The sequence below is a fragment of the Monosiga brevicollis genome, genomic scaffold (assembly GCF_000002865.3).
Source record: "Monosiga brevicollis MX1 MONBRscaffold_2 genomic scaffold, whole genome shotgun sequence".
Taxonomy (NCBI): Eukaryota; class Choanoflagellata; order Craspedida; family Salpingoecidae; genus Monosiga; species Monosiga brevicollis.
In genome coordinates, this window is record NW_001865039.1 from 567,937 (window position 1) to 579,128 (window position 11,192).

Consider the following 11,192-nt stretch of genomic DNA (forward strand, 5'->3'; position numbering starts at 1 on the left):
CGCTTGTTCAATCTTCTTCAAAAAAACCAGGCTCAAAGCGGTTGAGCTTGTGTGACTTGTGTTGTAGTGTAAAGAGTTTGATCAGATATGGGCAATTGGATTTTTTTTTTTTTTTTTGGTTCTTTTGGTCAATTTCATGTAATGCTCGGCTCGAGCGAGCGTCAGGGGGCATATGAACAGAGAAAGCCCAAAATAGCAGCAGTTAACCAGAGTGCAAGAAAAAAAACAAGATCGTCGATAACAAGTAAAGAGAAAACTCAAGTAGAAGAAGATGACAACCACAAGGTGGCGGCGACATCTCAGATGTCAGCGAGTCATGCAGTTACATCCAGTCCGCCCCGTACTCCAAGTACACGGGACGTCGGCTCATGAGAAAGGAAGCAAATCAAAGAGGATAGAGCAAATCGTTTCAAAGGACAAATCAAAGTCGTGTAACAAGCTAGTTGCCTAAACAAGAAGTGCACGCGTGTGCTTTTCAGTTACGGAAGAGGGCTCGAGGGCGAGCATCACCGACGCTGGGGCGAAGCTTGATGTCACGCTCGGGTGTCTGGGCGTTACTGAGGAAGGATTGAAAGTCGCGCAACTGCTTGAGGAAGCTGTCGTGGGGGGCAATGCGCGGGCGGATGGCCTGGAGCAGCTGCAGAGCGGCATCGTAATTGTAGGACCGAGTGGCCATCATGTAGGCCATGACCACGGCCACGGCGCGCGAGTAGCCATTAGAGCAGTAGACGAGGACGCGGCCGTGTTCGCGTCGGCAGCCCTCGATGAACCGAAGGGCCTCGGGAACCACTGAGAGCAGGTCGTGATGGGCACCGTCCAACAGGGGGATCTGCATGCAGCGGACGAGGTTGGGCAGGCCATTGGCGAAGGGTGTCTCGGTCACGTTGATGACGTGCGTGATGCGGTTGCGGGCCAAAAAGGCGGGGTCAGTACCCTGATGCTGGTTGCCGAGGACCAAGTGGTCAAAGACAACAGTGGCGGGCACCGTGGCCAGGCGGGGCACGGCCTTGAGCACGGGATGCAAGTGGGCGCGGCCACTGGGGCGGGAGGTATCCGTGTCAGTCAGGTCCTGGGCGTAGAGGCGGCGGTGGGCGGTGATACCACCCTTGAGGAAGACGGCCTTGACGCCCTCGCTCTCAAGGATGCGGAGCAAGATGGCGGCGTTGCCTTCGGGCTCGACAACAGTAGAGTCTTCATCATAGACCACGACGAGCGTGTTGGGGTCGGAGCGCTTGGCCACGGCAGCCTCGTCGCTGACCTGGAGGTGCTTGAGTTGGATGCGCACGTGGCCTTGCTTGCGGAGACGACGGAGCATGAGGCCCGAATACTGAACCGAGACGGCACCCTTGATTGAGCTCGTCTTGAAACCGAGGCCAGCACGACAGTCAAGCATGAGGAGCTGCTCTGGACGCCACTGCAGGATGCTGTGCAGAGCGTTGCAACCCATGTAGCTGTAGCCATCGGTGGCCTGGGTTGCGGCAGTGTTCATGTCCACGCCGCTGTCCTCGCGCTCCATGGCAGAGGTGTTGAGGCTGGGCTGGTGGTGGCGCTCCATGAGATCAAGGAGCTCATCGACACCGTTGTGCTGGGTGTGCGAGGTGGGGCAAGGCATGGGCTTGGGCAGAGGGCGGGTGGAGGCAGAGGTTCGGGCGCGCATGTTGCTGTTGCTGTTTGTGGGCAGGGTCGTGCTGACAATGGTGGTGGAGGGGCCAAGGTCGGCAAAGTTGTAAGGCTTGTGGCGCTTGGGAGGCGAGCCAGCCTGGTCCGAGGCGGCCTCGTTCTTGTGAGCCTCCCAGCTGGAGCGGCGGGCAACCTGAGTAGACTGCATGGTGGCGATGATGGTTGGGTAGTGGCACTCGATCGGCACACGGAAAAATGGCACACCGAGGCTGAGGTTGGCACGACACCAGGTGCGCAGGACAATCACCACGGGGGGGAAGGCTGCACAAGCAAAGCAATCAAGGCTTGGGCAAGTGCAATAAAAACAATGGGTCGCGTCGAGGTAGACAATGCAAGTGGACGTGTAGTTGATGGCGACAAAGTTGAGGAGAGGGTTGGGCCGGAGAGGGTCGATGACAACGTCAAAGAATGTTCAGAGATGCTAGTTGTTCAGGGCTTTTGAATCGAGTAGAAAAATGCGACGGACAGGAGCTGGCATTCCAGATGAAGACGGCTGCGGCGGGCATCAGCGCCAAAAAGACCAAGGTCAAACCACCCAAACAACAAGGGCTAATGGTTGTGCATACATGTACATTGTGTGGTTAATCTGGTGTGTGGATTTGCAAAAGACGTGGATGTCCACGATCATAACGGTAAAGCTTGCTTGGGTGGGGAAGGGGAGGGGGTAGGGGTGGATATAGGAGGGGCAGAAGCGTGATGTTGCAGAGGAGGGGTGGTCTGGCTCATTCATTGATTACATTGGAGTACCTTGGTGGAGCGTTTGGGGGGTGGGGGCTGAGTTGATGGGGGCCCAAGCATGGATTGAGCGAGGTAGGTGATGAGTAGAAAAGGCAAAAAGTAGGGGCATCGCTGTGCCCATGGCCTCGTGTTGGGGCTGCCCTTGCGTGAGGGCGGGTTTTTTTCAAGCTGACGTGATCACCCACAGAACCCAAATCAACAAGGTGGTGGCCGCCCCGATGCCGTCCCCTACCTTTTTTCCAGGTTTTTTTGAATATGCCCCGACCACGAGCCAACGCGCGGGTGGGGTGTTGTTACGCACATGCCACAGCGGGGCAAGGCAAAGAGGCAAAGGCAGGGGTTAGACGGGGCAGGACAAACGCCCGTCCACGACTTTGCCAGTGTCTTCGAAACGGCTGGCCTCTGGTCCTGACGAAGGCAAGGACCTGGCTAGGCGCGAGCAAGAGACTTACTACAGTGCAGCCCGATTTTCAAATTCAAAGACTGCCCAGGGCGTTGCAAAAACCCGGGCCAGCTTGTGCGTGCTGAAGAGTTGCATGCATGTTTCGGGCTTTGAAAACGAGGAGCGACCCGCGTTCTTCATCATAAAACAAAGGGATCCACGTCGAAAACTCGCAAGCTCGTCCGCTCCCTCTGCAGCCAGCCTCCTTTGTTCTGCGCTTTGATTTTTTTGATTTTCTGGTTTTTTTTTAAAAAGACAACAACGAAAGAAATTCAGCGCATGGCTGTACTTTCAAGGGTAGCAACGAGGCGCTCGGGCTGCTTGTTTCTGAACAGCCTGCGTTTCTTCAAGGCATGCAAGATGGCGCAGTGTGATAGCAAGAACGACTTGCAAAGGTTTACACACTCGGGGTCCCGTGTCCAGGCACGAGGACCAGATGGAGCGCGTGCACGGTCGTGGTTCTGGTTCAGATGGTCTTCACTGAATTTGACGCGCGCTTTCATCAGAGGAAGAAGGGGCATGCTCCAGTGCTTCAAGTCCCTCATGGAGGGCTCGGGCCAAACCATGGGCTCACTTGGCTCCTGAGTCGGCGTGGTCCGGTCTGAGTGCAGGTCGGATCAGCAGCCCGGGCTGAGAGCGGGCACAAACCTTCTTGCGCTGCAACCAAAAAAGTTTACTACTTGGGAGGGGGGACATGGACACGAGCGCACCTCGAGTTGGCAAACGACTGGGCACGAGCCGTGTTTTCAATCAAAGACTTGAGAACCAGTCGTACTGCCCACCGCGCGAGGAGCCGCATGACGTGAGACATCGACCATCTTGTCACTGTGTTGAATGGTGCATGACTCGTTGCGCCGTCATATTGTCAAAAGCAGTTTGCTGGGGCTTGACGAAAGAAAGCGTAAGCTGTGAGATGTGCGTATTGTCATCATTCAGAAGCAAGAAGTTTTTACGACTGTGCGTGCATGCATGGCAGCCGGACCACGAGCGGTTGTTGGGACCTTTTTATTTTTTTTTGAATTGGCTGGCTCGAGGGGTCAGGGGACAAATAGGACACCACAGCGCGTCCTGCAAGAGTTTCAGAACCAATCGGTTTGGATCAGTCGAGTCGTACTACACACAGCGCTCATGCACGATCCGCGTGCTCTCTTAAATCAACGATTGGGGGGGGGGGGTCACTTGCGTAGGGAACGAGTGAACGGACACAAAGTCCCATTGAGATGGTCGAAGAGGCGAAAGGGCGGGTCAGAGAAAGGAGATTGGCGCTTCTGAGCTAGCCAGAAAGGAGGGCGCCAACACCATGCCGGGGTCGCTGCCAGGACCATCACGCAAGCAAGGCTGTCGACCCAAGGACAAGAAGATTGCGCTTGATTTATTGGGGGTTGCTGGGCAGCGGCCTGAACTGTGCTTGCTTGTTCACTTAACAAGCAAGCGCGGACATGGGTTCAAGAATAGGTGCACGAGGGCAGGACGGCAGGAGCCATCGCCCGTCCCGACAGCCTACTCGTTGTGTGTCCTTGAACTTGGTTGCTGAAACCTTGATGTTCCGTGACCTTTGACTGCTCTAGGCGCAAAGCCGAGAACACATGATTTGGCACGCGGCCGGTCCATTGACAGGCCTGTCCAGACACTAGGGCCAGCACACACACACACACACACACACACACACACACCTCCCCAGTCAACCCGGACCAGCACAGCCACCACCCGACCGGCCCAACAGGCACCCCGCCGATTTCAAGACCTCACACGGCAAGACAACGCCCGCCTTGCCTAAGTGCCTTTGCACCTGGGTAGCGGGCGGCCTTGGAGACAAGCCGACGCAAAGTCTCGTGCCCGTGCTTGCCCCACGCCATCGCGTCAACCCCAACTCTACCCCGCCCATTCTTCTAAATACTTGAGGCATAGTGCAGTTTTCAGCATACTTGATGCCTGAAAAGGATCTCAATCTCAGTCGCTCCCTCGTCCAAACATGCGTCTTGAATCTTTGAAAGTGGTGTTCTGTCACTACCCCCGGCGCACCTTTCAAAACCCAACGCCATTCTTGCCCCCTCGCCCACCTGGCTTGAAGACGTGACTGTCACATCTATGACTCTTCACCCCTCCTCTCTTGTGAGCGTTGTGTTTTGTTTTGTTTTTTGGCGCTGGCGCGCCATTTCAAAGTTGTTGCTCTAACTTTGCTTCTTCTTCTTGAAACAACAGCAATTACAACAGCAACAACACATACCTTTGTTGGTTTGAAAAAAAAAGGAAAAGGAACTTCAAAACCAATCAAACTCATCTTGGTCTGAATGCCCGGGACAGACGTGGGGTGTCGAAGGGTGCTGAGGGGTTAGGTCAGGTCAGGGACGAACACGCACCCAGCACTTGGGTGGCTGCAGAGAATTCTAGGCAACTGCATGGGCCAGTGATACAAGCGCAGCAAGTGCATCCCTGAGACGGAAAACCGCTCGCGCGTGTTTCAGAGCGCGTGCTGCACCATTCAAAGCCGCAGCCCTGTCGCTCGATCGTCGCGCTGGGCCCGCAGTCTGGCGGGTGATGTCGTCGTCATTACTCGGCCCGACCTGTCCAGTGCACTGCAATTCCCCGATTCCATGAACTTTGCCCAGAGAACCAACTGAGATGCTACTACATCCGATCTGACATGTGAATGCAATACTACTGCATCTGGATGCCTCCTCAATCTGCCTGGGCTGTTGGTATGGAAGGTCGATTCATCATCAGTCCGGATATGTAATTATCCTTGCATCCGCTCTTAGAAAAGAAGAAGATTGGGCTAAGGGAACAATGTTCAGGAGCTCTGAAACTCGTTGTCGAGTAGCCGGCAGCTTGCGCGCGAACAACCGCTCCCGCCCTGCTCCATGGACCCGAGCGTAAAAACACCAGTACCTACCGCAGCTACGTTCACAGCGGCCTGCAGTCCGATCTGATTTGAAAGCCGACTGGTCCACTGAATAAGCTCGGGTTAGGCCCCGCAAGTGCCCTGCGTGGGCGTGCACCCGTCAATCTGAGAGAAATTCACTTGACGTTTGACACCCATACCATAATGATCCCAACCGAGGCTGCGTGCCGTCCCAAGCACAAAGTCGTCGACGGCCTGGCGAGGCATCGTTGAGGCCCAACCACGTCTGCCAAGCTGGCGGCATCCAACATCTCTTTGAGCGATCAGTTGACGGAATTTCTCAAGACGTTTGGCATCAACAACGCAGCTCATCAAGAGCATACATGTGGGGCAAGGCCGCGAAGCGCATCTCCTGTGTGGTCGGCTGTCATGCGTCTCGTTCGAGCATGCACCGTCGAGCAACGGGATTGTTGGGCTTGGACCAGCTGATTGATCAGAATCACTCGTGCCAAACGACCAAACCTTCTACACAAATAGGGCGCAACGCCACGACCAACCCGAAGCCCATCTTCTGGCCGTGGTCGTGATGGCATGGCCCACCATGATGGAAACGTCGAGGGAATGGCATGGAAGCCTCCAAACTTCTGGACGCTCCGCACTTTTATAAGCATGATCAAACGTCAAGCACCCACTTGGGTCAGGCATGCCTGCCCTGCTTTCGATTCGACGCAGCTCGTGATCAGTAAATCACCCACGGCGTTGATAGTTGCCTGCGCACGCGATGGATGCGCAAGGTGTTTGTGCATCATGGTCGGCAGCCCCAACGGGACAAGGCAGGGGTCGTTTCCGAGAATCGCCTCAGCCTTGTCCCAAGCTCGACAGCTTGATCGTGCAAGTAACTTCTTTGATTGCTTGTCAATTGGAACGGGGTTTGGGGCGGCTAGGGACTGTCGTGGTCCCATATCTTTCCTTGTACGGCCGAGCCCACAACCTCACAGTGCGTGCCAAACGATCCAGAGAATGTGGGTCGATGCGTTGTGAGGAACGCGACCCATCCGTATGCTGCTCGAATTGCGAGTGAACTATCCTGCACCAGTACCAGCTTGGGCCCAGGCCGGCGCACTGCTGACACGATGCTGGCTGCATGATCATGAGGACTGTCCCATCTCATTGTGATTGTGGCCTGCAGCGACACCGTACCATCACGACCCAAGCTGTGATGCTCGCTCATGTCGCCGTGCTGGCTGGCGGCTTCTGTTGGGATCAGCCAAACCACAGGTCCGGCATGGCATGGCATGGCAAAGTACGTCGACATTGCGTCTCCAGCACCACGATGACTCTCTTTCTTCGGCATCACGAGCCCTCACAGCGCAGCCCTGCTCGCCAGTCGATCGAACGACTTGGCACAGCTCCCAGCTCCCAGCCCCGTCCCAAACCAAAGCATGCATGCGCGCAAGCACTGTAATTCAAATTTAACAACTTTGGACGTATCCTCTTAAATAACATAAATGGCAATAGTTGGCTTGCAAGCCAACTTGGCTGTTCTTTCTTGCGATTTATTTTCTGCAACTTTTACCATTGTGTTCGAGTTGAAAACTGCATCTTCTCATCTGTGCACGTCAACTTGTCCCTCGTCATCCCTTTTCGTTCAAATCTCTCTCTTTTTTAAAAAGCCAAAAATCCGCCCTCTCACTTTTTGACGACGGCGACGGTGCTGCTGCTGATTCGAGCTGCTCGCGCGCTCGTCTCTCATCGGAATCTTGAGGGCCCATTGACACTGCCTTTCCTAGTCACAGGAGGCCCCGTACGCACGGCTCGAGGACCTTGAGCAAATCAGCCGCAATGAGTGGATTGACAGAGGAAGACATCACTCGGTTCGACGTCGCCTTTTACGACGAGTCCATCGGTGATGGCGTTTTGGCGCCGGAAATTGTCCAAGAATGGATGCGCAACCTGGGCGTGTCCCTCCCTGCCTCTGCCTTCAAGGTGTGGCCTCAGGCTGATGTACCATCTTTGTCCCTTCATGTTTGATGTGTCTGGGCCTAGCGCCGGGCATACGCATGGTTTACCTCGACCGAGTGCAAGCCTCCCTGGTGTCTGTCTACCTCACGAGCCTGTTTGCCGCGATAGGATCTAGTCCATCGCTTCAATGCCAACGATATCAACATGAGCCAATTGTTGGAAAGCCTGGCTCGCTTCATTCCTGTTCGTTCTCCATGCTTGCTTTACCTCGAACCCTGGGGTGCCTGGCCTTCGGAACCGGTCATGCCGTGTCACCCCACATGTTGACTCACCGCGTCGCGCGCGTAGACAACGACCTCGGATGAAAATCTGCGTATTGCTTTCAAAGCTTTTGATACAGACCGCTCGGGCAGCGTTTCTCGCCAGGAACTCAAGTACGTGACTTTTGACTCTCATTACGCTCGTTCAAAAGCAAACCATCTGTCTGCGGTTTGTTTGTTGTTGGTTTTTGTTTTTTTGGAGGGGCGGGAGGTTTCAAGTTTGACATCCACCTGGTGAGCTCACCAGGTCCTGCGCGCTCGCTCGTTACAGATCCATGCTGGAGAAACTAGATCACCGTCCCACCAATGCGGAGGTGGAGGAAATTCTCAACGCTGTCGACGCCAATGGAGACGGAGAGGTTGGTATTGCCGGATCCGCTCGTCTGCAAGCCGCATAATTTTCCGCTTTCGCCTTTCTCTTTCTCCTCTCTCCCTCTCTCTATCCTTCACCTTACTCTGTTCTCTTCCGGGCCTCACTTCCTGCCCCTGCTCGTCCCGTTTGTAATTGTGCTTGCCCTGCCATATTACAGATTGATTATGATGAGTTTGTGAAACTAATGTCTTAGCTGCCACCTTGTCGGACACAGCCCCGGTGGTATGCGTGCCTCTCCTGCCATGCCCTCGGTGACTTCGGGGCTCGGCTTGATGTCTTTGTTCGTTCTTCTTTTTCGCTTCTATTCTCTCGTGTTGGGCGCGGTTGGGCATGCCTGCATCGCTGAGCTATGCAGGACGCGTCGCCCGTGCGCCAAGGCATGGACGTCTGTGTATTCAATGATAACTTGCCTATGCCTAAATGTTGTTCCCTTCAATCGAGGCCTAAAATTTTCGCGTCGGGTGTCGGTTGCTCGCTCTCGTGCAAACAGACCTCGTTTAACAAATGGGTTGATTCGCCCGCCTCTTGAGCAGGCACCAGACCAGACAGCACGAATGTCCTGCCAGAGCCACGTGCACTCGATTTATCCAACCTTTGCGCGTGTGGCAGTGGCAGGTGATGTGGTCCATCATGATCCATCCCAGCTTACCTCGAACAAGGGGCCTCCGAACAAGTGTGTTTGCTGCGATTAAGCTTTGGCGGAAAGCTGAATGAATCAAAGGCAATTTGACAGGACCAAATCCAAAAAAAAAAAAAAACGGTCATAAAAATTCAAACTTATGCTGACCGTTCAAGCTCAAGATCGAGAGTGATAATTCCGTAGAGCCTGACAGGAAAGCTGGAAGTTTGAGCCGCAAACCAATCTCATGGCGATCCAACGGTCAGCAAGCCACAGGCCAAGGCAGCTGGCTCGCCAGATTCTCAATCCATAATTACAATAAAATACAGAAAAAATCGTCAAAAAATACACTTTTATTCACACACATGCTACACATTTTCGATTTTTGTGCGGCTGGGAACGGCCTGGTTTTTTTTTTTTAAAAGAAGCCGTCGCACCGACCCGACACATCTTGGAGAGAGGCGAATTGGGGCAATAACGGCGCGTGGGAGAATCGTATATCATGGCTGCCTCGTTGCCGCCAGCACTGGCCGCACGCCTCGCCAAGCGAGGTATCCTCAAGGTCAGAAACTAATTGCAACGGCCCGAGCTCGCGGGTGGCCTCCTCACTTGGTGCCCCATCCCATGTATCGGCACAACCACTTAGGTCGGCAAAAAGAAGGCGTTCAATCCATTTGTAAGTAGTGGCACAACCCAAGCCTGTCACCAGCGAAAGATCCCGGCCTGTTTGCTAGTCGCGTTGCTCTCACAAACGGGCGTGTCACTGTGCTACAGGAGGATGATCTCCCTGACGGTTGGCATGCCGTTATTGAGGTTCAAACGTGTGTCACGATTCGCACATGCAAAGCGTTGGCAAAAATCAGCTCCTCGATGTCCGTGTAACTTATTCGGGTCAAACCGTGCGCACATCGGCCTCCTTCTGTGTGTAGGAATGATGTGTATTTTTGGAACATTCACACAGATGAAACGCAATGGAAGGTCCCGACTAAACCTGCATCGCGAGTGCGCACGACCCGTTCACCCCCTCGGACAAGGCCAGAGCCTTCGGAACCAATCAATTCAGTAGAAATGGGCGTGGATGCACCTCCTGCCCTGTCCAACACCAACGCACCAACCAGTGGACCTTCCACTCTGATGGCTCCGAGCAGCTTCCAGCTCCCCCGTGGTGGTATCGCTCCAATAGTGCAACGTCCCAACATGGTCGCCCCACCTTCGGGCATGTCACACCTACCCCCAATGCCCGTCATGCCGCCCCCCGGGCTTTCAGAAGCCCCGCCACACTTTGAGCCACATCAACCACCGTTTTCTGGCATGGCCCCACCTGGCATGGCCCCACCTGGCATGGCCCCACCTGGCATGGCCCCACCTGGCATGGCCCCACCTGGCATGGCCCCACCTGGCATGGCCCCACCTAACATGGCCCCACCTGGCATGGCCCCACCTGGCATGGCCCCACCTGGCATGGCGCCGAATTTTGTCCCACCTCCCACGTCTAGTCGCGGTCATGAAGGAGCACATGCTGGTCAGTACGGCGGACGTGGCGGTGGACGTGGCGGTGGACGCGGCGGACATGGTGGAGGGCGTGGCGGCGGGCGTGGCGAGCCCCAAGGTAGCAAGCGTCCTACCGGCAGCAGGGATACGGGGGGAAATGACCAGGATATGGACGATGATGTCGCTGCCCGCTTGGCAGCACTCAAATCGGGCGCACCCATGCCTCAACGGTCACGGCCCCAGGTTCGGCCTCTTTCGTTCAGCTCCAAGCCCGCAACACTAATCTCGTCTCCCAATCCACTGGCACGTCCGCGTCCTTATCGAATGTTTGGGTTGAATTCCATGCTAGGGGCCTGTCGGACCGGGCGGTATCCCGCTCGATCCCAAGCAAAAGTGGTACGATCCTGCACAAGCTTCCAAGCACCCAGCAAATGTGCCCCTGCTCATTGTTGTTCTCGAATCGATGGCACTATAGCTGGCGCTGCAACAAGAAGAACACACTCCCTGACGGAACCTGCGTTACATGCGCGCAAAAACTGGTGAGTACCATTGCCCGACGATGTCAAGTGATTTTTGAGGGGAGTTGACCAAGAAGTCTGACTTGTCGACCACCTGGCCATGCACACGCGGTGTCACAGGGTCGTCTTCCGACAGCACCACCTCCCATGGCGCCTCCTTCCTACTATCAAGCTGTGGCGGGCATGCAGGGTGCATATCAGGGCACT

At 55.2% G+C, this 11,192-nt stretch overlaps 3 protein-coding genes across 3 annotated transcripts; 2 read left to right on the forward strand and 1 right to left on the reverse strand.

Annotated features, from left to right (window-relative positions):
• Positions 1-475: 475 nt before the first annotated feature.
• On the reverse strand, positions 476-4,716 carry MONBRDRAFT_4822 (uncharacterized protein; the record flags this gene model as incomplete). Its single annotated transcript, XM_001742506.1, has 2 exons — positions 476-1,941; positions 4,650-4,716. The coding sequence occupies 2 exons, from the start codon at positions 4,714-4,716 to the stop codon at positions 476-478; spliced, it is 1,533 nt and encodes a 510-aa protein (XP_001742558.1).
• A 2,828-nt stretch (positions 4,717-7,544) lies between these two features.
• On the forward strand, positions 7,545-8,550 carry MONBRDRAFT_21933 (uncharacterized protein; the record flags this gene model as incomplete). The annotated part of the gene is made up of 5 exons (XM_001742051.1): positions 7,545-7,688; positions 7,833-7,907; positions 8,013-8,098; positions 8,256-8,343; positions 8,515-8,550. The coding sequence occupies 5 exons, from the start codon at positions 7,545-7,547 to the stop codon at positions 8,548-8,550; spliced, it is 429 nt and encodes a 142-aa protein (XP_001742103.1).
• Positions 8,551-9,371: 821 nt separating this feature from the next.
• Positions 9,372-11,010, forward strand: MONBRDRAFT_35439 (uncharacterized protein; the record flags this gene model as incomplete). Its single annotated transcript, XM_001742052.1, has 4 exons — positions 9,372-9,538; positions 9,623-9,652; positions 9,751-9,797; positions 9,906-11,010. Exons 1-4 carry the CDS (start codon positions 9,479-9,481, stop codon positions 11,008-11,010), a joined length of 1,242 nt encoding a protein of 413 aa, XP_001742104.1. The 5' UTR covers positions 9,372-9,478.
• Positions 11,011-11,192: the final 182 nt, after the last annotated feature.